This window comes from Nothobranchius furzeri, chromosome 6 (genome assembly GCF_043380555.1).
Source record: "Nothobranchius furzeri strain GRZ-AD chromosome 6, NfurGRZ-RIMD1, whole genome shotgun sequence".
Classification (NCBI taxonomy): Eukaryota; Metazoa; Chordata; class Actinopteri; order Cyprinodontiformes; family Nothobranchiidae; genus Nothobranchius; species Nothobranchius furzeri.
This window is the reverse complement of record NC_091746.1, coordinates 76,687,033-76,711,981: the sequence shown is the minus strand read 5'-3', so window position 1 is coordinate 76,711,981 and position 24,949 is coordinate 76,687,033. Positions and strand designations below refer to the sequence as shown.

General features: G+C 40.9%; 2 protein-coding genes across 2 annotated transcripts in view; one reads left to right on the top strand and one right to left on the bottom strand.

Moving 5' to 3' along the window:
- pvalb7 (parvalbumin 7) overlaps window positions 1–13,044 on the bottom strand; it is a 44,188-nt gene extending 31,144 nt beyond the window's left edge. The window contains exon 1 of the mRNA XM_015943558.3: window positions 12,903–13,044. Coding sequence (XP_015799044.1) covers window positions 12,903–12,909 — 7 coding nt within the window. The 5' untranslated portion in view covers window positions 12,910–13,044. The remainder of the gene's footprint in view (window positions 1–12,902) is intronic.
- ncf4 (neutrophil cytosolic factor 4) overlaps window positions 1–22,866 on the top strand; it is a 35,638-nt gene extending 12,772 nt beyond the window's left edge. The window contains exons 6-10 of the mRNA XM_015943557.3: window positions 2,086–2,137; window positions 13,020–13,118; window positions 17,408–17,559; window positions 17,727–17,792; window positions 21,643–22,866. Coding sequence (XP_015799043.3) covers window positions 2,086–2,137; window positions 13,020–13,118; window positions 17,408–17,559; window positions 17,727–17,792; window positions 21,643–21,850 — 577 coding nt within the window. The 3' untranslated portion in view covers window positions 21,851–22,866. The remainder of the gene's footprint in view (window positions 1–2,085; window positions 2,138–13,019; window positions 13,119–17,407; window positions 17,560–17,726; window positions 17,793–21,642) is intronic.
- Window positions 22,867–24,949: the final 2,083 nt, after the last annotated feature.

Genomic DNA, 24,949 nt, shown 5'->3' with positions numbered 1-24,949 from the left:
CGACGATTTGCACAATTTTGATGATGTGTGCCTTATGCTGTGGCTTTTCGTGATGCTTTTTATGTCCCATGAGCAGAAATAGAAAACAGCCAGGTGATTCTGAGGTCCAAGATATCTTATATTTGTCAAAACAACACAACTCTTCCCTGAATGATGGCATCCCAGATTTGGCTGCATCCTCATATTTCTTCATCAGTTCATGACTAAGAAAAGCTTATTAAACGATAGACAAATGAAACGAGGCCAGGTAAATTTGTGGAGACTCATTACCCTTTTCAATTCTACTTCCTCGTTCATAACGGTTCTTCAGCTTTCTGATTGTCTCATTCTCATGTGGTCAGGTTACAGGAGGCTACAGGAGATGTGGTAAAAGGTGGAGGACCTCTCAAAAGGAAATTATGCAAAGGTTGACTACTTCCCCAGTTTTTTTCATCAGCTCATCTTTTTTTATTGTACTCAGAAAATACCGTTAGTATTTAGTTCTAATTTGCCTTTCAGCTTCACTGTGCCACTAGCTCATGTAGAGGCTAGCAGGTAGCTTGTTTTGGTTAGCACCAGAAGAAGTTTTTTTCTTGGCATCATGATGGCATCTGGACGTGAAATGAAGAGAGGGATGTCTTTGGAGGAAAGAAAAGAAAAGGTGGCATAGCCAGCCAAGAGCTAAAACCAGAGTGAACACTGGTGAAGCTGACACTCAGGCCCTGTCCACACGTAGCCGGGGATCTGCCAAAACGTAGATATTTTTCTACGTTTTGGCCTGTCATCCACACAAAAACTGTTTTTTCACATGAAAACAGATCTTTTTAGAAACTCCGGCCAAAGTCAAGATCTGCGTTTTCTCCGTTTTGGGTGTCTGCGTGTGGACAGACAAAACCTGGAGTTTTAAGGTCCGCAACGTCACTTTCCGCGACAAAAAAATGCTGACATCACGTGTGCGACCTGTGTTTACATTAGCCGACAGCATGGATGCCCTCAGAACTGCGCTCGCTTTATCAATTGTCCAAGCGCTTTTTGCTTGTTTGTTTTTGCAAGCGGAATTACCGCTCCTTGCGGAAGACCACAGACGAAGGACGAGGTTAAGAACGGGGGAAGTACTGCCGCCTACAGGTCTGGCATGTCCTTAACAACGTATTTATCCGGGTACGTGTGGACAGTTTTTTTTTTAAACGAGGTGGTGTGGATGCAAGTTTTTGGAGGGGCGGATATCCGTTTTTAAAAAACCCGGCTACGTGTGGACTAGGCCTCAGTTTCAGTTTCAAACCATATAAAACGTGTCAAAGTCCTAATTATTTTTTTATTAAACAAAACCATGCAAAATACAACACATTGTCTCATGACATCTTTATCTGCAAAGCCTGTGGCAGGGTTATTTACAACTGTTGTAATTCAACTTTCAACCAGAAGGGGGAGAAGTGGGAAAACTCTTGAGCTAGTTTGTGCTAAAATGACCCTTTACAGGGTTAACAAATGGCCATCCAGCCCCATCGCCCCCTGTGGCCAGAATATTCCACTTGCAACTTCAGAGTAGCGGGCCGCTCTGTTGGGATTTAGTAAAAATTGAGCTGACATACCTGGCACTGTAGTCTGCTTCCAGCACGTTTCCTGCAGGTTTTAGATCATGAAAACAGCTTCATTTAGTGATGAATCACTTCTCTAGACACTAAGGAAGGCTGGGAGATGTTCCAGCTGTTAGATTAAGATGTTAAAAAGACAAACGTACAGCGAAGACATAGGTTTTGGTTCTACAAGGGGACACCAAGAGGTGCTAAAAGCAAGCCAAAACGACCTAGTTCCCCGTTAAACAAATAAGGTTGCACAGCATGTTAAAAGTGTAAGTACTCATACTTGCATCCAAAAAGAGTTTTGGTCCAGAAAGAGAAGTATAAAACTGTTTTTGTTAGACTTTAAACATTGATGTTGGCTACAGAGAGTTTAAATTCAAAGTAGCACAGTCAGATTTTGTCAAGCCACATCCAGCAGTGAGCTGATCATTTGTTTCATTCTTTGAAGACTAAAAATGGCTGAAAAATGCCCAAGTCACATCTGCAGATAATGTTTACATAGCATTTTGTTTTTGTTTTCTAGGAAAACAGTCATAACACAGAAGAAGGACATCTTCTCTTCACCCAGAGCCGAGGTACTTAACTACAACCACGCAAAAAGCACCAAATAACCCTGGAAAACATGGATTAAATGGTCAGCTGCACTTTTAGGGTGACTCATGTTAGGGTCACATGTTCAGAGATTCATAAAAACACACCTATCGGCTGCAGTGTTTCACATATAAAAATTAACAAAACACATAAAAGAGACCTGATGTGAAAATATTTGCAGATGTGAAAACTCATAATTATGATTAGTTGCTTTGAATAATTTTTCCTCCAGCTGCTTTCCTGTCTCTGTTTGCCTCAAAGTGTTTCAGCCTTGCTTCACTTCCCGTTTAAATTTCTGAATCCATTTCCTCTTTCCTGTGACACTTCCTGCTTCCACTGACTCCTCCCACTGCTGTCATGTCAGCTTCAACATCACGGTAAGCTTATCACCTTTTTCTCTCTTGTTTGTGATGCCTCAATCAGCTGCCCTCTCTGCTTCCTCTTCTTTACCATTTCCTCTTTTTGGGGATTTATTTGTCTCGTTGTAAAAAGAGAAGAGAACGTCTCAAATCTGAAGCTGGGAGAGTTTGTGAGGTTGGCTTGCTGGTGTGGTTTTAGTGTTGGAGGGAAACAGAGTGGTAGACTCGCCAATAAAAATTAGCTTGAGAGAGAAAAAAAGGGCTTTTCACCTTTTCTTTTACAGTTAGCCCATAGATGAAGATGATGAATTATATCCAAAACATTCATTTTTTAAACTACCCTGAGTTTACAAAAACAAAAGAAACATAAAAGCCCATGAATATTTTTGCTTTATACATAAACACAAAACTACTGAAAGTGTCTTTCCGGAGCATTTCTCTCATCCGATGGCACCATCTAGTGGCTGAAGAGCATATCACACAAAAAGTCTTTCAATCTGTTTTTTTAAGATGGCGACGTCATGTTTCATGTTTATAAATGTGTTTCTGTAGCCGACAAACAGAGCTAAAACCCGTTGTTTTATGAGTATCATTCTCATGTCATGTTGTGTTCTCATATATTTATATTTTAGAGACTTACTTGTCAGTGAAAAGTTCATCAACTCGGCATCAGCTGAGGTACTTCCTTAAATTTGAAGCACGTACGCGGTACTCTAACGCCATTGGTGAGTTCTAGTCGGTGCTCCGTTTTCTATTGCACAAAGTGCTGCGGGGCAGGGGGCGTGCTTAGCAAAGAAAAAAGACGTTTTGCTTCCATTATATCACCGTACATGATAAGATAATCACTTTTACAGATTTCTGAAAAATCATACATAATGTCTGGAAGGGGAAAACTGCGGAAAGCTGCTTTAAGTTGACATTTTGGGAATTTAAAAGTGTGCTTTTGTGTAACAGACAAAATAAACACTATATTGCTTGTTGCAGCGAGCCACCTGAACAGCCTCTGTTAGAGTGTGGGATACTGAAAAAACAGTTTTGAATAATTATTTCTGATTATAATTAGTCTGTCAGAGTTTTTCATACAGGATGAACATGAAAATGGTCTCCTACACCAACCTCCTGCATTAGCTTCTGATAAAAAATAGATGGTGAAAATCTAGGATTTTCAAATCCTGACAGATCTACTTCACACCGTCACGTTGATGGATTCACCCATCTTGGCTTGTAAGGAGGACGGCTGTTGTTGGTTTAGCATGCAGAAAAACAGCAGAGAACGTCTCGTGCTAGTAGAAGCTAACTGTTAGCATTAGCAACCTCACCACACAGCAGAACACCTCCAGACTTGAGTTTTGTGGAGATAAAACATCCATGTCACAGAGTAAACATAGTAAGTAGCAGAGTCACGTTGCTGTTATCCAGTCCGAGGTGAGATGTTCAAAAATCTGAAAATAAGACCAAATCCTGCCGTGTTTAGCTCAACTCTGTGGCATTCTGCTAGTTCCTGAAACAAGCGTATCTGAGTCATCCCCCACCCCCCACTTTTAATTTTTACTTCTGAAATAACCTTGTTATGCAAAACGGAGTTACAGATTATAAAATAATGCTAACACTAACAGTAGTATAATTCTGCTGACTATGTTGGTTTGAGATCCAGATCATTCAGACAAGCCACATCTTGGTTCATCTGAAGGGGTGCCCAATCCTGGCCCTGGAGGGCCAGTATCCAGCAGGTGTTAGTTTCAACACACATGATTTCAATCAGCAGGTGATAAACAGGCTTCTGCAGAGCCTGATGAGCTGCTGCACAGATGATTCAACCACTGAATCAAGTGTGTTTGAGCAGAAAAACCACAAAAGCAGTTGGATACTGGCCCTCCAGGACCAGGGTTGAGAAACCTGGGGGTTCTAGAGCAGAAATCCCCACGCTTCATCCCTAGTTGCACCAAAACTTTGAGGATATTTACATTTCTAAACAATTGAAGGGTTTCATGTAAATAACCGTGTAATGTTTGTATGTATGTATGTATGTATGTATGGGGCGACGGTGGCACAGGAGTTAAGTGCTCGCCCCGTAATCGGAAGGTTGCAGGTTCGAGCCTCGCTCAGTCTTTCGCTGTCGTTGTGTCCTTGGGCAAGACACTTAACCCACGTTGCCTGCTGGTGGTGGTTGGAGGGACCAGTGGCGCCTGTGCTCGGCAGCCTCGCCTCTGTCAGTGCGCCCCAGGGCAGCTGTAGCTATTGTAGCTCATCCCCACCAGTGTGTGAATGTGTGTGTGAATGGGTGAATGACTGATTGTGTTGTAAAGCGCCTTGGGGGGTTCCAGGACTCTAGAAGGCGCTATATCAAATACAGGCCATTTACCATTTATGTTAAACTGGTAAACACATTTATACCATTGAGATTAACTTTTATGAAGTTGGGTGTTTTTGGCTGTTTCATTCTAGCCATTAGCTCATCAGTCCTGTTACACTTGGCAAGATGTTGATATGTGTTACATGGAAACACACTTGAAACAAACTTTTAGAAATTTTGGAAGGGAAAAAGGGAGTTCAACCAAAACAAGCTCTTTGCTGAACTAATTATCTGTGTTGAAAACTGAACTGAAGAGAACTTATACAAAAATGGAGCTAAATGAAACTTGGGCTGAAACACTGCCCAGTTAATAGATTTTATTTATGAAACTTTTGTACGCTGATGTTCGTGTGTGTGCAGTAGATTTGTGTACGTGGATTTGTCTGCTTGGTCTACATCCTACATAAGGAGTCTGAATGTGAAGGGTCTTTTTCAGCTCTTGAACTATCTGTGCTTCATCCCCTCACAGAAGCATTTAGCTTTCCTAACCTTGTGCTACACACAAAAGGTGGGGCACACACACACACACACACACACACACACACACACACACACACACACACACACACACACACACACACACACACACACACACACACACACACACACACACCCGCCATATTTTTTGTACACACTTCAGTGGTCTTTTATCACCAAACTTAATTTTCCTCCCTACTCTCTTGTCTCCTTACCCTCTCTCCCACGCAGAAGTGAAACACCGATGTACTCTACTCATGAAGCTGCCAGCCTACTCAACATTTATTTTAGCTCCTTCTGAAAAAAATTGAGCCATGCTCTGAGTGTTTGAGTACACTCCACTGTGTGTTTTCTTCAGCTCAGGAAAGAGGTTAATAAACTCGATCCGAACGGTGATCTGGTCTGAGCCTGGTGGATTAGGGGCGTGTGACAGCAGAGCTTGTACTAGTGCTAGTGTTTACTCTAAAACCACCTTTAACTACACTTTAGCTCAGGTTTCTCTCCGAAGAGGGCCATGAGTAATTGTTGTGAGATGTGCTACGATGAGCTTTAAACAAGGTCAGTGAGACAAGCTGCTCTCAGTTCAGTGGCGGCGCCAGGGGGACGCTAGGGGGCGCTATAGCGACCACTGGATTAGTCATTGCACCCCCATAGCACCCCCAAGTAAATATTAGATTTTTTTATACAATTTAATTTTAATTTAACGTGTGGATGTGATAATATTTAACATACAAAACAAAAATGACCGGTAAATTATCATATAGATAGTAAAAACTTAAACCAAAACAGGAAATTTATGTTAACCTTTGACCTCATTTTCCACCTGCGAGCGAGTGAAAGGTAGAGCTAGTGATAAAATGGATCGGTTTTTGTTGCCCAAATTTCCACAGGTTCAGTCAGAAATGAATGAATCTTTGGATCTGGATGAAGAGAGTCAACCCTCAACCACCGCAGCAGTCGAGGGTTTTGCCGCTGGAAATGCTAACACTAACGTTAGCTAACCTTGCAACACCATAGATGGTTTTCTGTGTGGCTGTATGTGTTCATGATTTCATGGAAAAGTCAGCAATTGTTCATATGTTTATGTTGTATATTAATGATTGTTTCAGGTGTTGTTGAGGTGTTGTGCACGCATGTGTATCTGCTAGTGTTGAAGGTGTTTTAGAGAACAATAGGTACGCATGACCACTTCCTTCATAGCACCCTCAATAAAAAGACTAGCTCCTTCATAGCACCTGCAGAAAAAAATTTCTGGAGCTGCCACTGTCTCAGTTAGCGTGTTTCTGCGACTCACATGCTTTTCTGATGCTTTCAAAGCCGTTCATTCCAGTCTCTGTTGGGTGTATTATCCATATAAAACATAGGTTGTAAAGTATGTTGGTGTATTTTGGAGCAAAGATGTAATGCACAGTGTACAGTCATTTTAATTATCTGAGGGAAACTAGACTTTTGCAGCTCCTCTTTTACCACCTCCTTTTGTAGGCTGTAAGATATTGCAACATTTTTTTTCTTTAGAAATGAAGCGTTCATATTTGCTGTTGTTCATGCACGTATGCCCACTTCTCCTTTAGGTGAGAAATTGAGCAAAGCATTAGTAATTTTTCTTACATTTAAAGGAAACGAAAAAGGAAAGTATTGCTCAATGGAGAGTAAGTGTTAAGTGAAAGAACGAAAGTTATATCAAGTTACGACTAGGGATGGAAGAAAATATATTGTGATATTTTTTGCAGCGATATTATATCGATATTCAAAAGCCATGTATCGAAAATATCGATATGACAGTATATTGTGATATTTTTCCCTGCATTATTATATTGATATTCAAAAGCTGTGTATCTAAATTTTGGAAGAAGTTTCATGCAGACATTTGTGTAGTTTATTTTCTTTTGGTGCAATTCAAAAGCCGACTGCTAGTTGGCAGCAGTGTGCAATGGGTTCTGTTTCCGCCATTGAAATGTAAATCCCTCTATTATGGTTCAGACACCTCATGTTAAACACGGGAAGTATCAGTTTAGACTGTTTTTTGGATTTTCCTTTGATAATTTCAGTCTAAAAAGTTCCTAATACCGTCTGGCTGAATGTATCGCAATACATCGTGATATATTGTATCGTCTCCCCTACATTATTGCCATCATTTCACTGATACACATCCCTAGTTAATATGCGCTGTACATACATTGGAATAGCTCATAAAGTAGCATCCAAAAGGTAACATGCTCCTCTTAGCCAAGGAAGCTAGTGAGAACTGAGGAAAAGAGGTACGCTGCAGGCTGCCAGCATCCACAAACACAAAGCAGAAGATTGTGACCTGGAAAACAACTTTTTTGTAAGTCTTGCTGGAGTACTCATTCATTGTTTGGGCTGCTGATTAATTAATGATCTTTGATTATACTTCTTCATCGTGCCATTCGTCCAAGTTTAGAAAATAATTAGATAGGTTCTTATTGAAAGCCAGTTACCTTGAATCTAATTGAATCCAACTGCTTTTGAATCAATATCAAATTCAGTTGATAAACTGTCGATCATATGTTTCCTTTTAATCTAAGAAAGCCTGTGAATGGGTCAGCCTTTTAGAAAACATAGAACAAACTAATTAGGTTTTACTGTGTATAATTTTCACAGTTTAACGTTGAGTTTCAAAGTGAAAGACGGTACAAATAGTAGATTTAAAAAAAATTAAATATTGATACAATGGATAGATATTAATGTATTGTTGGTTTAAAGCTTTATTTTGCATTTATCACTGAAAAAACACATTTGTTTTTACATTTTTATAGTCTTTTCTTCCATTCAATTTTACAATCAGCAATGAGTTTTGTTAAGTCTTAGACAATTTGTTTTGTTGAGAAAGGAAAAAAGAAAGGATCTTAGAATGAAATACAGATGCAAGAAAACGATGTTATAAAAGGAAAACGAGATGGGAGATGATAAGGTTAAAGAGTGCGATGGAGAGATGAGAGGAGCAACATGAGATGGTCAATTGTTCTGTCACATCTTATTTGGTGTTTGAGTGAGAGAAAGCAGCCCCCAACACATTCTCACATCACCAATGAATTACTGCAACCTGCAGGTCCACGCTGTAATAAAACCATGTGTGGACTAATTTATTAAAAATAGCAGTCCTGTGTGTGTGTGTGTGTGTGTGCGTGCGTGTGCGTGTGCGTGTGCGTGCGTGTGTGTGTGTGTGTGTGTGTGTGTGTGTGTGTGTGTGTGTGTGTGTGTGTGTGTGTGTGTGTGTGTGTGTGTGTGTGTGTGCGCTGATAATCCAGCTTGCTCCCTTTCTCCCAAACTTCATTAATCTGCCATCGGTCTGGGTCTCATTTTCTGCATCACACACACACACGTGCGCACACATGCACGCACACTTACACACACAGACTTTCGAAGATGTACCAATAGAACAAATGGTTTTAAAAATGTAATCCTTAAATCGTTAAATTTTTATCATCAAATCAAATTTATGATGCATCTCAGTTTTCTGTCACATTTGATTTTTGTGTATCATAATTCAAAGATTTTATTGGGTGCTTGTTTTTGCTGCCCCCTAGGGTTGATAAACCAAAAATGTTGTTTAAAGACATTTCCAAGATCCGTGGCGCTCTTCAAAGATTGGCTCGGCACACGGGAGGTGACATTGAAAATGATAGGAGGAGATGCAATGAGACAAAGCTATAATTATGGGTCTCCCTTCTGCTAAGCGACACTCGAAAACGTTAATGTGAAATTTTGCAGTCGTGCATGTGTTGCGTACAGGCGAGCCAGCGACGCGATCCCAGAATGTTGAAAAAGTTCAACTTTTCATCGCTGTCGCTCGGACAAGGACCAATCAGCGGAGGTTTCATCGACTGACCAATGAGCGGACAGGATGCTTCTTAGTACATCTCCGGGCAAACGTGAAGGAAAAGTTAATACTTGCTGTGTCGGATTTCCCAGAGCTTACAACATAGAAAGAATATAGAGATCTTCACAAAAAGGCAGCAGCGTGGGAAATTGTTGGTGAGTTGGTTGTGGACGTGGTCTCATATTTACAGTTACTTTTTCAGTTTGGGATGAACCCATTCACGTATTTTTCTTTTTTTATGTAGTAGTCAGAAGTAAGACTTCACTTAACTCTAACAAAACTTGTGAGACTTCATATCTACTGCTTTTTCAACTCTGAACTGCTTTAATAACCAAACATTCCCTCCGATCTGACGGCCAATCAAAACAACGGAAGACTTGCTATTTGCTCTGGAACAAAGCGTGTCACTGGCTTATGCTGCTGGCCGCATGTTGCCTGCTGTGTGTCAGCTAAATGACAACAAAACTTTTCGCTGATTGCAGTCCTTTGTCACCTCCCGTGTGTCAAGCCCACAATGCACACCATGGGTAGGATCTTACTGCATACTTCCTGTTTGAAAAATGCACCTAAAGGAGGCATCACCTGGCAGACAGAGAGAGCAACACTGAGGCAGTGAGGCAAACACCACCTCCTTTGCTTTTTTGGCATCGTGGTGGAGCCTTAAAGTGAAAGTAAAAGAGTAATGTCTTTGAAGGCCAAAGAGCTAAAACCAGAGTGAACATAGGCACGGCCTACACTAGTTTGAGGAAGCTGAAGGAGGCTACAAAATAGTGGACTGATGGTGACCTGTCTCTGTTGCTATTGAACTTGTAAGTAGTAATACCAACAGTGTGGATCTTTTTACTTTGTGGTTTATTTTAGTATTAATTGGCTCATGTAAGTGCTAACTTGCTGTTAGTGCTATCTACAGCAGACTGCTGCTGGGTTGTAATTCCACTTTTAATCAGTAGGATGGAGGAACAGGAAACTGCTTCATGTTACTTTAAAGCCCGGGTGTGTAGCCTACACATATTCAACTCCTTAGCACCACACAGCAGCTACAGTCGCCGCATTGCTCCTCTCCCTCTCTCTAGTGGCCGTGCGTGCACCACCACAATTGTATATGACTTCAGCTTTCAATCAAGCGAACACATGTAGTTAAAGTGACCGTGTGTACTTTCCCTGGTGATAGGTGGCAGTATATACCTAAATCAATGCAACCAAGCATTATTTTTGGGTTCAAATAAGACCTCACCAACGGCTGGCCATTAGGGTCAAAAATCCCTAGGAGTGCAACCTCCAGCAAACTGACAAGCACATCAGATTACCTTTTATCACTGGCAATGAGTGAAGAGGTAAACGTGTAAAACAAAAATGTTTATTACTGGTGAAAGTTTTTAGCCATTTGTTACAAATCAGTAAATGTGTTTTGTCCTCACTGGCTTCCGTAGAAGGAAATATGGCATCCAACATGGTGTCGCCCACAGACTTACTGACTTTAGAACAGATTTGTATGGTTAAATGTTATGAACCTGCCAATATTTTTCAACAACTGGATATCTTTTAATGAATTTACAACAACATTTCGATGGATATTTCCAGAGATTAGTGGTAAAAACTACACATTGTCACTTTAAATCTGTTACGTAGAAAAGAGCCAAATCAAAAAGAACAGAAATGTTAAAATTTAACTTGAATAATTTGTTTTTTGGCCTTTTGGTTCAGAACAGCCAACAGACATGTCAGTGGTAAAACATTTTTGGGTCAATTTACACATTTATCAGCATTTATCCTTGTGGCTATTTTAGGTGGCCAACTAATTCATTTTTGCAGGTAGAAAATCTGGGTGAAGAGTCTTTTAAATTGTTTCTTTTATTTCTGTCAGAGTTCATTTGTCTCTTCTGCAACTTTTGAAGAACCATTTAAATTTTACATTAAAGCATAAAGCTTGGCAGGGTACACCGCTGAGCGCTTCTTGGAAAGTCGAGCGATAGTCACAGCATCACGCGGGACTTGAGAACAGGAAGCGAGAAGTGACTCTTGTTTTGTGATCAGACTTGCCGTCGTGTTTTGTGAGACTAATTCATTAAAAATGGGTAAGCATGATTTTTGTTAATATTTTAAGGTCAATTGTACTTTAAAGTTATCAAAACTGCGGTTGGGTTATGAATTAAACTTGTTTGTTTTTAAAACAAACTTTCCCAACGCTCCATATGATTTAAACCCTTCTGCTGCTCAGTTTTAAATGTTTGGTTACCATGGTGACCATTATCAATCATTAACAGAAGCGATAACTTTTTTTTCTCCCCACAAATTTGCAGTTAATAGACTAAATCGGTTAGATTATTACAAAATTACAAAAACCTCAGATTTTAAACTAGGAAGGTAATAAAGACTATGGTATTTCCCCCATTTTACTGATGTGAATCTAGTCCATGTAAAGATAATAATTTATCCTTTTTTAAAAGCTGTGTTTTTTTTTTTCCAAAATGGGTGTTTGATACATTTATTCGTGTGTGTGTGTGTGTGTGTGTGTGTGTGTGTGTGTTTGTTCACATGCTAATAATCATTAGATCACAACTGACATCTTTTACACAGATACAGAGATGAAATGACCAAAGTGAAGGCAGCCTTATGCTGCACTGCACCTCTGCCTAACTTTCCTTATCACTCCCACCTACTCCTCCTCCTTTTCTTCACCTCCTTCCCACTGCTTTAACCGCTCCTTGTTCTTTTTTGGATTTCTGTTTCACTGTGATTCTACAACCATTTGTTAGTTTCACAGTCTCTCTTCACAGATTTCATGTAGGTTTAAAGCTTTCCCCAATTTCTCAACTTGTGTTTTCACACACCACTTTTTATTGTGTTTTTTTTTTGTTTCGTCCCTGGTGGCCCTATAGATGAATGCATATGAATAATATTGTTAAGAGTGTGTAAATGCGTTAAAAATTAAGATTACTAGTTTAGCTGAAGATGAATCTCTAGGCACAGGAATGGGTCTAAAACAAGACGAGGGCTCTGCTTTTAAATGCAAATGCACACTTGTTGGCTCTTATTCTGGACACAGATGTAACGAGGAGGGCTGTGCATCGAATCACACACACACACACACACACGCACACACACACACACAAGCCCTGCTTTTTGCTTTCCCTCTCAGGTTATTGACTTTTAAAACTCTAAATGAAACTTTATTACTGTTCTTTGATGCTAAAATACATTTTGCACATTCATTGTGTCAGCCTAAGTTACACATTATTGTATGTATGCATCTATCTATCTGTCTATCTGTCTATCTGTCTATCTGTCTATCTATCTAGCTATCTATCTGTCTATCTGTCTCTCTGTCTCTCTGTCTCTCTATCTATCTGTCTATCTGTCTCTGTCTCTGTCTCTGTCTGTCTGTCTCTGTCTGTCTGTCTCTGTCTGTCTGTCTCTGTGTGTATGTGTGTGTCTCTGTGTGTATGTGTGTGTATCTGTGTGTATGTGTGTTTCTTCTTTATATTTCCTAAAGCTTTAACATAAAAAAAAACAATTTCAGCAAAATTAGAATAACATCTTTTTGTCAAACCTTTTTTCCCTTCTTCTTTTTTGTCTGTTATTCATCTGTACTTTTACAATTTTAGACTCATTTTTATAGGTTTTCTTTTCTAATCCACAAGCTTTGCTTCTTTCAGCATTAATAACTTTTAAATTTACGCACAAACACTTTGCATCAACACTAAAGTCTGTGGTCTTACCCGTCATCGTTCACTCTTTGTGTTTAGTCCGGCTGTCTCGTTCTCTCTCTCTCTCTCCTCTCGTTCCTTTCTTCTCTCTCTCACTTGTGTTGGGTTCTTTCTTCTCTGTTGTCTCAGGCGATGTTTGACTTTCGCGGTAATGGCAAGGCAGAGTTAAACCTAAGGAGGGGAGAAGTGATCTTCCTGCTGCGGAGAGTCAACGCCGACTGGCTGGAGGTAAGAACGGAGAAGGATGCAGAACGAGTGAGAGAGAGGCAGGAGGGGAAAAGAGGAAGGTGAAGAGGAGGAGAGGAAGGGAGAGGGAGTGAGAGAGTGAAGTCAGAGGGATGGATGGGTAGAACAGCAGAGGGGATGAGGATGAGAAGCTGAAAAACTGAAGAAGGAAGAACAACCCGCTCAGATGTGATGATAGAAATGCACACAGTGGGAAATAATATGGCTTATTTCTTCATTTTAATAGGGAAAGGCTGAAGCAGGTGGGAGAAGCTCCATTCAGCAAGGAACTAACTAGTCCAAAAAAATGTTTGAGTCCAAAGCTGAAATTTAAAGCGCCAGTCTTGTAAACATTCTCCTAACTTAGCTTAGTGGTAATCAAATGATGAAAGCTATCTGTCCAAGTCTGCATGCCTATAAAACGACCTACAAATACCAACAACCTTCAAATTACGACCAAACATGATGGATGCCCATTTTTTTCTATAATATGTAGTTACTTGATTATTTAGGTATAGCGAACAGTTGCGCCCCCAAAGGCTGGCCAGAGGGGGCCATGACCACCTCTGGCAAATGGTGGGCCACCCCATGATCCCCCCCAAGGAAAGACTCCTCCCGCCCCCTTTATGAGTGTGTAACCGATGTGGTCTGGTTTCTGTATGGCTTCAACTTTGACCAAAAATGACTGAGTCCAGTGAGAGCCTTCACACTGGCGGTGGTGCTGCGCAGAGCTCCAGAAAGTTACTACGTGGATTTTATTTTGTCTGAATGCCACATGCGGATCATCAGTTAAAGAAATTATGTGAGCCAGACAGGAAGTAATTGTGTGTATTTTCCCTGGCAATAGGGGGGCAATAATACCTAAATTATTGCAAGCAAGCGGTATTTTTGTGTTCAAGTAAGACCTTACCAGCAGATGGCCATTAGGGTCAAAAATCCCTGGGAGTGCAACCTCCAGCAAAATGACAAACACATCAGACTCCCTTTCATCACTGGCAGCAAGCAAACAGGTAAATGCGTAAAACAACGTTTATGAATGGAGAACATTTTTTTAACCATTAATGCATTTTGTCCTCACAGGCTTCTGTAGAAGGAAACATGGCATCTAATATGGTGTCGCCCAGAGATTTGGACCTGCTCCCATGTATTTAAGACCCAATTTTATGTTATGAAACTGCCAATATTTTCAACAACTGGACATATTTTTATTCATTTTCAATAACATTTCGATGGATATTTCCAGAGATTAATGGTAAAAACCACACATTGTCTTTTTAACAAGGTGTATCCAGTATATGGCAGGCTGTCCGGAAGCTGCACGAAAACTGGACCGCATGCGCTCCGTAGTTGGTGTGAACAAGGCCTAAGCGAGCCTTCTTGGAACCACCATTTCCACAACATAATGTTCAAGTGTCTTTCCAAAATGAACACAACATTGTATTTATAGCGCTTCAACTCTGCAAAAAGCTTAAGAACAAAATGCAGCTGGTTAATCGGTGCATATGCTGTCCAGTATCACACATTTTAATTAGCTGCTCAACCTAAAAAGAGAAAAACAAGCTGTTGTGAATTTCTGACTTTGGAAAATACTTTTTAAAAGGAATAAAATCAGCTTCATGTCAGCCAAAAGTAAAATACGGTTACAAAATGTGTTTTATTAAAAACGTGTTAAGTTTTAAGAGAGTGCATGAGAGATGCTGAGAAAAGTGAGTGGGAGAGAAAAAAGATGGCAGAAGCTGATGTGGGAGAGAATGAGAATCAACATGGAGGAGGAGGAGGATGCTCTGCACCTGCCCCAGGCTTTGTAAAGTGATCCAAAAATCACAAAACCGTCCATTAATCCTCCCGCTTTTTAACAGAAACACCATCTTTTAGGTGATTCTGCATTAATTCTAGGAGTGAGTGTTTTGTTTTAGGTGGCTGAGGTTAATGCAAGACGTAAAATACTTGGTAAAGGTTAACTGAGTTCCTGTAATGTTGGTGGACAGGGAGCTCCTGTGGGTGGGAAATGCAACTAATCAGGCTGGTGCATCAAGGTGGTGTTTTAATCAGAAATGTGTATTTAATAGCAGACTAGTCATTTAAATAAATTCATGTCCTCTGTGATCTTAAGTCTGAAAGAACCACAAATATAAAAAGGACTGAACATTTCCAAGTTTTTTTTCTTCACTTAGAGTTAGTTATATGGCACCTCCTAACACATTTTATATAAAATAATCTAAATTATGGTGCACAGATTGAGTTAATTTATCAAAAAAGTCAAAACAACATTTAAAATGTTGCCTGAAACATTTTTACTGGATTGATTTGTTAAAACAGGCCCTTTTTTGACACTTAAAGCAACATTTAACCTTGACTTATTTCGTGAAATGCTCAATGGTCAAATACCCAGAATTTATGGAAACTTTTGTACTGATCTGGAGGTTATTATTGGGAAATAGCCTTACTTTGGTTTTATTCCCATTAGGAACTGTTTTCAGGAACTTTCGGAGTACCTGATGGTGGAGTTGCTGAGCAAAACTTTTGTTTAACTCAAACCGATTGGTTGTAACCCAGTAGGAAACAACATCAGCAGATTCCTTCAAGAACAACCAGCATTAGTAAAATTAGAAGAGTTGCTTGTGAAGAAGAATGGAAGCAAAAGAAAATAAGCACAGATTGCTTTAAAATTGCCGTTCACTCCTAACAATGAAAAACGCAGAGGACCCCCCCCCCCCCCCCCACATCATGTAATTCACGGGGCTTTGTTGTCTCACACGTAATAAAACTACGTTTCTTCTGGTCATTGAACACCTCATTTTCCTCCGAAAAGATAAAATTATGCTGAACTTTGACAGAATAAAACTTTTGACGGTACTATGGGGCGATGGTGGCATAGGAGTTAAGTTCTCGCCCCGTAATCGGAAGGTTGCAGGTTCGAGCCCCACTCAGTCTGTCGCTGTCGTTGTGTCCTTGGGCAAGACACTTAACCCACCTTGCCTGCTGGTGGTGGTCGGAGGGACCGGTGGCGCCAGTGCTCGGCAGCCTCGCCTCTGTCAGTGCGCCCCAGGGCAGCTGTGGCTACATCGTAGCTCATCCCCACCAGTGTGTGAATGGGTGAATGACTGATTGTGTTGTAAAGCGCCTTGGGGGGTTCCAGGACTCTAGAAGGCGCTATATCAAATACAGGCCATTTACCATTTTACTGTGGACACTTTTTGGTGCTGATCAGTGACATCACTCCCTGCCAAAGCAGTCGTGATAGGCTGACAGTGCAAAGTCCTAAAAGGGCTGAATTGGTATGGAGACACAAAAGCTCCATCAATTTCCCCCTCCCACAATTTACCCTGACGTTCTGTCGATGGAAACACGCTTTTTGTTATTCAGCTGGCCAGGGAACGCCTTTGGGATTCCCCTGGAGAAGCTGACCCAAGCGGCTAGGGAGAGGGAAGTTGGAAGCGGGCCTCTGCTTAAGCTGCTGCCCCGCGACTCGACCACGGAAAAGGAGGAAAATGGATGGATGGTGTTTCTTGGAGCTGCTGTTTGAAGCTCCTCCACAGCCGGTTCCAAAGTAGAGCCAAATGAATAAAGTATGGTGTGACCTGCATACATTAGCTGTGAACATGCTAACTCTGTTTTTGACAAAAGTGAAAAATTAAGCATGGCCTACATTTGAGCCTTGTGGGATTCCTTTTGAATTCTCTATTCTTTACTAAACACCAAAGCTTAAAGTAAATAAATATGAAATAAAATCTAAAGTCCTCATGGACATCAGTGGACTTCTCACATGCTCTGCAAATATGTAAACTTTGTACTGACCTGTGCCTCCAAAACCTTCTTCATATGGACCAAAGATGCAACTTTCAAAACAATATTTTCTCTGCATTATATATGTTTTGTTAGACTGAGAGCTGATAACTTAGAGTTGCAGTAGTTTATTAGTTTTTTTTTTTTTTTTGTAAAGTTAATGAGACTCAGTTCCAGCCTGCAGTACTTGTTATACTGGATGTTTCACCAGTGTTGATATAAGTAGACTTTAACCTGTTGGAGTTTATTATAAATGTGTGAAAGCCTTTTGAATCGTTTCCGCAGCTTCATACTCTCAAACACCATGGGTGTGTTAAAAAAGGCTGTATGATTGTGTTGAGTGCCTCCAACTCCAGCAGCACATTAGAAACTGACTAATTATACCAGAAAACGTCTCTCCTGAGTCTCTTTTCCGAGCTGCTTTCCTCTCCGACTCATATCATCACTCCATCCTCCGAGACCTCCTTCTTCATATCCTTTTTTCTTTTTTGTCTGGCTTTCTTCAGGGTACGGTGAACAATCAAACGGGAATTTTCCCAGAATCCTTTGTGAAGATTATTAAACCCCTTCCAGACAGCGACTCAGAAGGTGAAAACGGTGGCCACACCTACAGCTGCCTGCGCTGCTTCCTGCTCACCCCTTCAGGAATTGAAACTAGGTCTGATGTGTGTTTACGGCTTGCTCTGTGTGTCACATGGAACATAAAGTTTTGTCCTGGCTGTACGCTTATTTGATTAATATCAAAGGGAATTAAATATAAGCAAGTAAACCATAAAAACATGGCCGAAAATCTCCAATGATTTCATCAATATGCTTCAATTATAGGGATGTGTGTGTCCAAGAGGACCTCAACATCCAGCCAACGTACAAGGACCTGCTGTTTCGTATGAGGTACATTTCCTTTTTTCTGTTTTTGGATTTTTTTTTTTTACATTTGTGCCATTTTTACAGGGACAGAGCAAAGGCATTAAACGGTGTGTTTGATTTCACGGTTTTAATGCCTTCACACCCAGATGCGAAGCAACAAAGCCTATAAGATTTGATGATTTTTTTTTATCTGAGCACAAGGGAAAAGGTTGTGTGCGACCTCACAACTTGTGAGCAAATTATGACACCTTCCAAAGATGTGATAATGACATATTTGATGGAAACCTGGAATGTTACAGTGGAAATGTCACGCACACACGCCCATGCCTTTTTATATGCTTTTAGTAAAAGTCTGTCTTTTTCTTATTGGCTGTGCTAACCGCACTGCAGGAGGGGCATAAAGTCACCCAACAACAATGTGTAAGATTGGCAGAGAGAAAGAAACTAGAGATAAGAAATCCGGTACATTTGATGCATTTTCATATGTTAATGAATAGATGAATTAAGTCTGAATTTTGCAGACTGGCTTCTAAAAATTCCTCCCTGATGGCATCACACTATTTAACAACCTGTTTTCTGTGACCAAATCTCAGATTACTCTTATTAAAATAATAGAAACAAATGTTCTTTTGCATGTTTAAAACGGCTGAATTTGAAAAGTTACAGATAATGTCAGACTGCTGTGCTGCTCTGGTATTCTGACAAATGATGAAATATTTTGATGGTGAATGAATGACTAGGTAGAGAGTGACTCAGGTGACTCTTTGATGTGAGATAATTATTGTAGAGGAAGCGGTGAAGCTGGTTTGGACAGAACTTTAGATTTAGTTACTATAAACTCCAAAACCATCAACCAGATTAGTTCCCCTGTGATCTTCTGCTGTCTCCTCATCCCTTTTTGCCTTTAGCGCTGTCACCAGATCTGTTCTTGTTTTCATTCACTTTTCCTTCATCTCCCAATATTTACTCATTTGAATGAGCGTTGCACAACTATAATAAACTCATTTCCTCCGTTTATTATTGTCTCTGTGATCAGGACTATTGTGCCTCAGTCAACTGGATAAGACTGGTTGTGAGTTTTAATATGGCAATGCACTAATTGAAAGTGTGTGTATGTCTGTGTGTGTGTGTGTGTGTGAGGGGGGGGGGGGGGGATTGAGCAGGCAATAGAGATCGAGGGGTGGTTGATGAACTGAGGAGATGGCAGGCAATTTTGTTCTTTTTCAAATGAAGAAGCCGTAACTACCTAGCCTAGTGAACTAGACCAAATTCTTGCTTTGCATAGTTTGGTCTAGGCATGCTCCATTGGAACGTCAGCAGCTCCTACCAGGATTCTGGCTAGCCAATCACAGCTCTCTAGAGGGGTTTCAAACACATAAAGAGCTGTGATTGGTCCATAATGGTGGGCCAATCATAGTGCTCTATCTGCTTAGTGAACAAATCACAGAGCTTTATCCGCTTTGTGGGCCAATCAGGGCACTCTATGTGCCTGGTGGGTGGGATGATGCAACAGAGTGAAACAAGAGTATGTCACATTCATTGTCCAGTGGAATGCGGAGATCATTTAAAAGACAACGGTAGAACCCGCCCCACAACCGAGAGCCGTCAATGGAGCGTGGCCAGACTAAATAATACATTTATTTAGTCTGGCTTGCCAGGCTAGTAACTACCAGCAGCGAATCAAGTTTCCAAAAGAGAGAGATCTTGGTGTAAAAGGCTCCTTTTCCCATGTTTGGTCCGACTGTAAAGTAATCAGAATTGATGTGTGAGTGCCAAAAAGACAATTTTACTATTTATCAATTATGTATCAAATACATCTTTTAGTCATTCTTAGTCCGACCCCTCACCTGAGGAGATCCCATCTGGAGCTCACACCCTGACAAACCAGCCTTCAGGATCGTGGCAGCACGCAAACCCATCCATCAGGTTAAGGTGATGATTCAGCGGATGGGATCGTTTTTTCATTTCGTTTTATGTTTTTGGAAATAAACAGTCTTGGAGGTGTCCAAATGTGCTCCTGGCACCAGGAGACCTTAGGCCGCAGTTCGATAATGAGCTTTGTTGTCATGTCATCTGATCTGCGGCTGTGTGTCTTGGATACTTGGATGAAGAGATGCGTGGATGCTGGTCAGACCTGGCATGCCTAAATGTATTGTGAGGGTCTGCTGGGAACGTCTTGTGGAGTCTCCTGTCAGAATCGGCTTCAGTTCCCTCCTCAGACAGAATTTCAAACGCGTCTTGGGGGAGGCGGGGGACATTGAGTCAGAGTGGACCACGTCTCCTGACCGGAGCTATGGCCACTGGGTCGTTGGTGCCTGTCGGCAACCCCAACCCCGCTGGTGGACACCGGTGGTCAGAGATCATGCTGTCAAGCTGAAGAAAGAGTCCAATCAGGTCTTTTTGCTTTCTCCATGCTTCCCACGTAGAATCACAGAATCTGATGGTTGGAGAAAATGATCTAACACCAGCTTGTGACACACACTAAACAAATAGCTCTGCTGACAGGGCTGACTGAGCCGCTGGTGAGGTCCAAACGTCCAGAGCCAACTCTGAACTGAATCGATCCTCTTCCCACGCGCTTCAGAGTTGAGACTTTTCGCTGCGTTCCCAGACAACAACTCCATCACCTAAACGAACATGGAGAACCGCTCCTTAAATGAGATTTACAAACAGAATGGGACAGTTAATCTGTGACACTGGGCGGCTCAGCTTAGCTACATGTAGATTAATTATCTTTAACAGTAGTTAGCTCTTAGGTGTTTAGTTTCTGAGCTCATGATGATGATGGTGGTTTTAGGTAGTTTTTTGCTGGATTTGTAAGAAAACCTCATTTGTTTCTGAGTCTTTTAAGCCTGATTCATGCTTCCCCGTCGGCGTCAGTGCGGAGACACGCAACGCCGTTATCCGTCCTTGCGTGCCTGCTGTAGAGCTCCGCAAGGACGCACGGAGTCAAGCTCTCTTTTCTAAACATCCGTCAGTCGAGATCGACAACGCAAGCTTGTGATTGGTCAGGACGCCGCTGTCATCTATACCGTCACCATTGCGCCCTCAAAAACATAAAGAGAGCCGAGGATAACTAGCGGCAGACACGGGAGCAGCTTGAAGAATACCTCGCGAAAAAACTAAAAACATGAACGTTTAATTCCCCCGTGACTGGAGGAGTGAAAAGATGCTCAGCAAGCGTTTTATTTGTGGACGGAAATGACAGGAAACGTGGGTTTAGAGGTGGCGAGCTCATGAAGAGGTGGAGGAGAATGAGAGACAAATTCGTCTGTTAAAAAGTCTCTTATATACAAAAAACACAATATAAACACACTATCTTGGACCGGACACATGACAGGATACCACAGAACAGCGCTACGCCCTCTGCTGTCTTGGTGGGGAATTGCTTTGCAACACTCTCCAGGAGACGGAGGAGTATGAGAGCAAAACGTCTCCGTTTGTGCGTGTCTCCCTGTTGGAGCTGACGGAGAAGCATGAATCAGGCTTAAGCCTAAAATACAGAGTGAATCATTGGGATAAAGACTACAACTTATTTGTCTTTCTCGTCTGTTTTTATTGTTTTTTATGACGAGGCTCGACTGTTTCCATCCCTCAAGGGGTCCTGCAGCCCCCACAGCCTTAAATATTTGTTATTTAGATTTTTACAACACATACAGTATTTATTATATAAAACATAATGATCGAGAAGTCAAATCTTGGTTAAAGTTTGGAAAAAATCTGAAATATTTAGAATATTTTCATTTTGGTTGAACTGAAGTTTGATTACGCTGTTGTCATAATTAATCACAAATTACAAATAACGTTTCTTCAGCCGAACCATCCAGCTCTAAATTCTCTATCCTGTGATCTACTTTTCTATTTTTATTTTCAGAAATGTCTTCAAGGTGGATGACATTGCGGTGAACTACCGCGACCCAGAGGGTGATCTTATCCGTATCCTTGACGACGAGGATGTCCAGCTGATGCTCAAGGAGGCCAGGGGTCAACAGGGCAAAGTCAATAGACCTGTCAATCAGTTTCCATGGGAACTGCAGGTGACCATGTCCTCTGACTTCTCTGTTTACAACACTGAGCCCTGAGAAATGAGGCAGCAGCTGAAATACGGTCTCAGAAGGAAAGGAACATTTTGAAGTAAGAGTGTTGCTTAGCTTTTGGCTTCTAGGATTCTAAATGAAGTTATTTAAAGAGCAAGTCACCCCCTACAAGAAACTTAATTCACTCCCACTTCATGTTTGAAAAATGCAACAAATGCTGTTGCTTGGCAGATCAAGAGGGCGGAGCCGCTAACAAATACACACACACACACACACACACAGGCTCACAATGGCATTATGACATCATAATATACCAGATGACATCATAGCATACCTCTTAGCCAATAGCGGTGGCAGATTTAAATTCAAATACAGTGCAGAATTTTCCCCTGACGACGGCGCAACACTGACAGTTTTAGGCAGAATATTTGAATTTTAACCAAGATGCACTGAACTGCCAAATTATTGACTACACGTGTCTGTAGCATGATTAGACACTCCTTTATATAGTTTATCAGCAAAAAAAATGTGATTTGGAGGTGACTTGCTCTTTAAAATGTGGCTAACGTGTATTTAGTTCAGTAGTTTCAGGAGAGTAAATTCAGTCTATCTAATCATAGATCTATATCTAATTATCTAATCAACTAATATTTTATATTATTCAGATTAAACATTTCAAGTGTTAAAAAAAGTTCTGAAATAAGGAAACAAAACAAAACAAAAAACCTCTGAAAAAAGTTCTAGATGCATTTTGAATATTATTTGTTGAGGGAATAACCCAGGGACACGTCTCAGTTTATGATTAGAGTCTCATTTAGTTTATGTCTTCGTTCACACTCGCCTCAGGAAAGTAAAAGTGTTACTTGTGCTTGCTGAGTTTATTATAAGCACTCCTAATGTGTCCATTATTGTCCTGTCTGGTAAAGGCGCCCAAATCACCAGAAGAAACAGATTTCCTCTTAAATATAAACACGTCTGCAAGTGTTTTACTTCTGAAATCTTTATGTTAAAAAAGCTCAATTGTAAAGAAAAATAAATCACATTAAAGGAAAATGTTATCAGTTTGCAATCTTACTTTGTAACCACTTAAATGGGATTTCTGGCCACACACAGGGGAAAATGATGCATTAATGGGTGTTTTTGTGATGTTCTGTTGCTGTGAGGACCAGCATGAAGATCAGCTTTAACACACATCTGGAATGAATTAAAAATAGAAGCAACACGCTGTCAGAAAAAACCAACAACTCTGAGACGGACACACCACGACCTTCAACGTTTTATTTGTGAGTTCCAATCAAAGTAAAGAACTACAAGGTGAAGAAACAAGTCATTCCTTTTTGGTTTTATTTAACTCTGCTTCCACCATCACTGATGGGTTTCTTAAGGCAGCAAGGTGTGGCAACGTGGAGAAACGAGGGCCCGGTGTTATGGTCTACACCTCTTGATTGATCTTAATTTGTGTTTCTTCTCTGTGCACGTTGGCTGTGGCTCTTCCTGCAGCTCCTACCCCTCTGTGGTGCACCGGGGAGTGCCACAGCTGACTGCAATATCCTGATTGCCACACCATGTATTTAAGCAGCTGTTCCCAGTGCATGGTGTGGCGTTGTTGTGTAGTGTTGCTTCGAGTCTGTGGAACATCATTAGTAGGGATGTAAGAAAATATCGATATGGCAATATATCGTGATATTTTTTCCAGCAATATTATATCAATATTCAAAAGCCGTGTATCGGAAATACTGATATGGCAATATATCGTGATATTTTTTCCCTGCGATTATTACATCGATATTCAAAAGCTGTGTATCTGATTTTTGAAAGAATTTACATACAAACATTTGTGTATTTTCTTTTCGTTTTGTGCAATTCAATCGCCAACCGCTAGTTGGCAGCAGTGTGCAACGGTTTTGTTTCCACCATTGAAATGTAAATCCCCCCATCATGGTTCAGATACCTCATGTTAAACATGTTACGTATCAGTTTGGACTGTTTATTGAACATTCTTACAATAAATTCAGTAAAAAAATTGCTTGTAACGTTTGACTGAATGTATCGCAATATATCGTGATATATCGTATCGTCTCCCCGTATCGTGATATTTATCGTATCGCCAGAATTTCAACAATACACATCCCTGATCATTAGTAGTTTTTGTTTCAAGTAAAACCTAAGTCCTTTTTCCCCACTTATGTGGTGATTTTTTGTTATTAAAAGAACTCAGAACTGGATCGAGTCATCCTGCCTCCTGCATTTGGGTTTATTCCTGTGTACCCTCGCGTGACACCTGGGTGGGATTCGATCCCCAGACTCCTGGGTCAGAGTCATGCACGCTAACCAGTCAGCAGAGGGACATCCCCCTGACCAAGTAGCCAGGGCGCATGATCAGTCAGGTCACAGTGACCGGAAGCTCACACCGTCACAAAGGCAAGGCATGTTTATTTATATAGTATAGCACATCAAACACAGGGCCATTCAGTGTGCTTTACAATTAGCATGAAATGGCATGTCATTAACAACAAACATGAGAACACAAAAACTTAAGCGTGACTGAGATTTTATTTTTTTTCTAGATAGAAACGGCGATGCAGCTCAAGAACATCAAAACTGACTTTATACCTTTAAATGATTAAAACTGTTTTGGACCAGACTTTTTGAATTGCCTTCAAGAGACTTGGACTGGTCAAAAACACCCAAAGTTTTACTTGATGACAGAAGTTAAATGACCAATTTGAACAAAATGACATAATCGTTGAGTGAGTGAGTGCGTGAGGCCCCTTCCAGCTTCCTGTGAGCATCTCCCAGCTATGCTGGACTGCTGTTCACTGATGCAGCTTCTTTCCGCGGGGGTATGTTTAAGATCATCGTCCACGTTGCTGTCAGAGTCACTTCCTACTGACCAGCTTTCATCCGCCGACTCCTCTCTGCATGAATCAGCATAATTTCTAATGCTTGTTTCACTGAGAACGTTCTTCTAAAAGTCTTTTTAGCTGCTATTTTACAAGAAATATGAACAAAGAGTGAGTGCGCGAGCTGGAAAGTTGATTGCTTAGCAATGGCGACTTCTGTTATCCACGGGAAAAATTTACCATGCAAACAATAAAGCCGTCAGGCTGACGGCTAGTTGGAGAGAAAGACCATAGGTGTCAT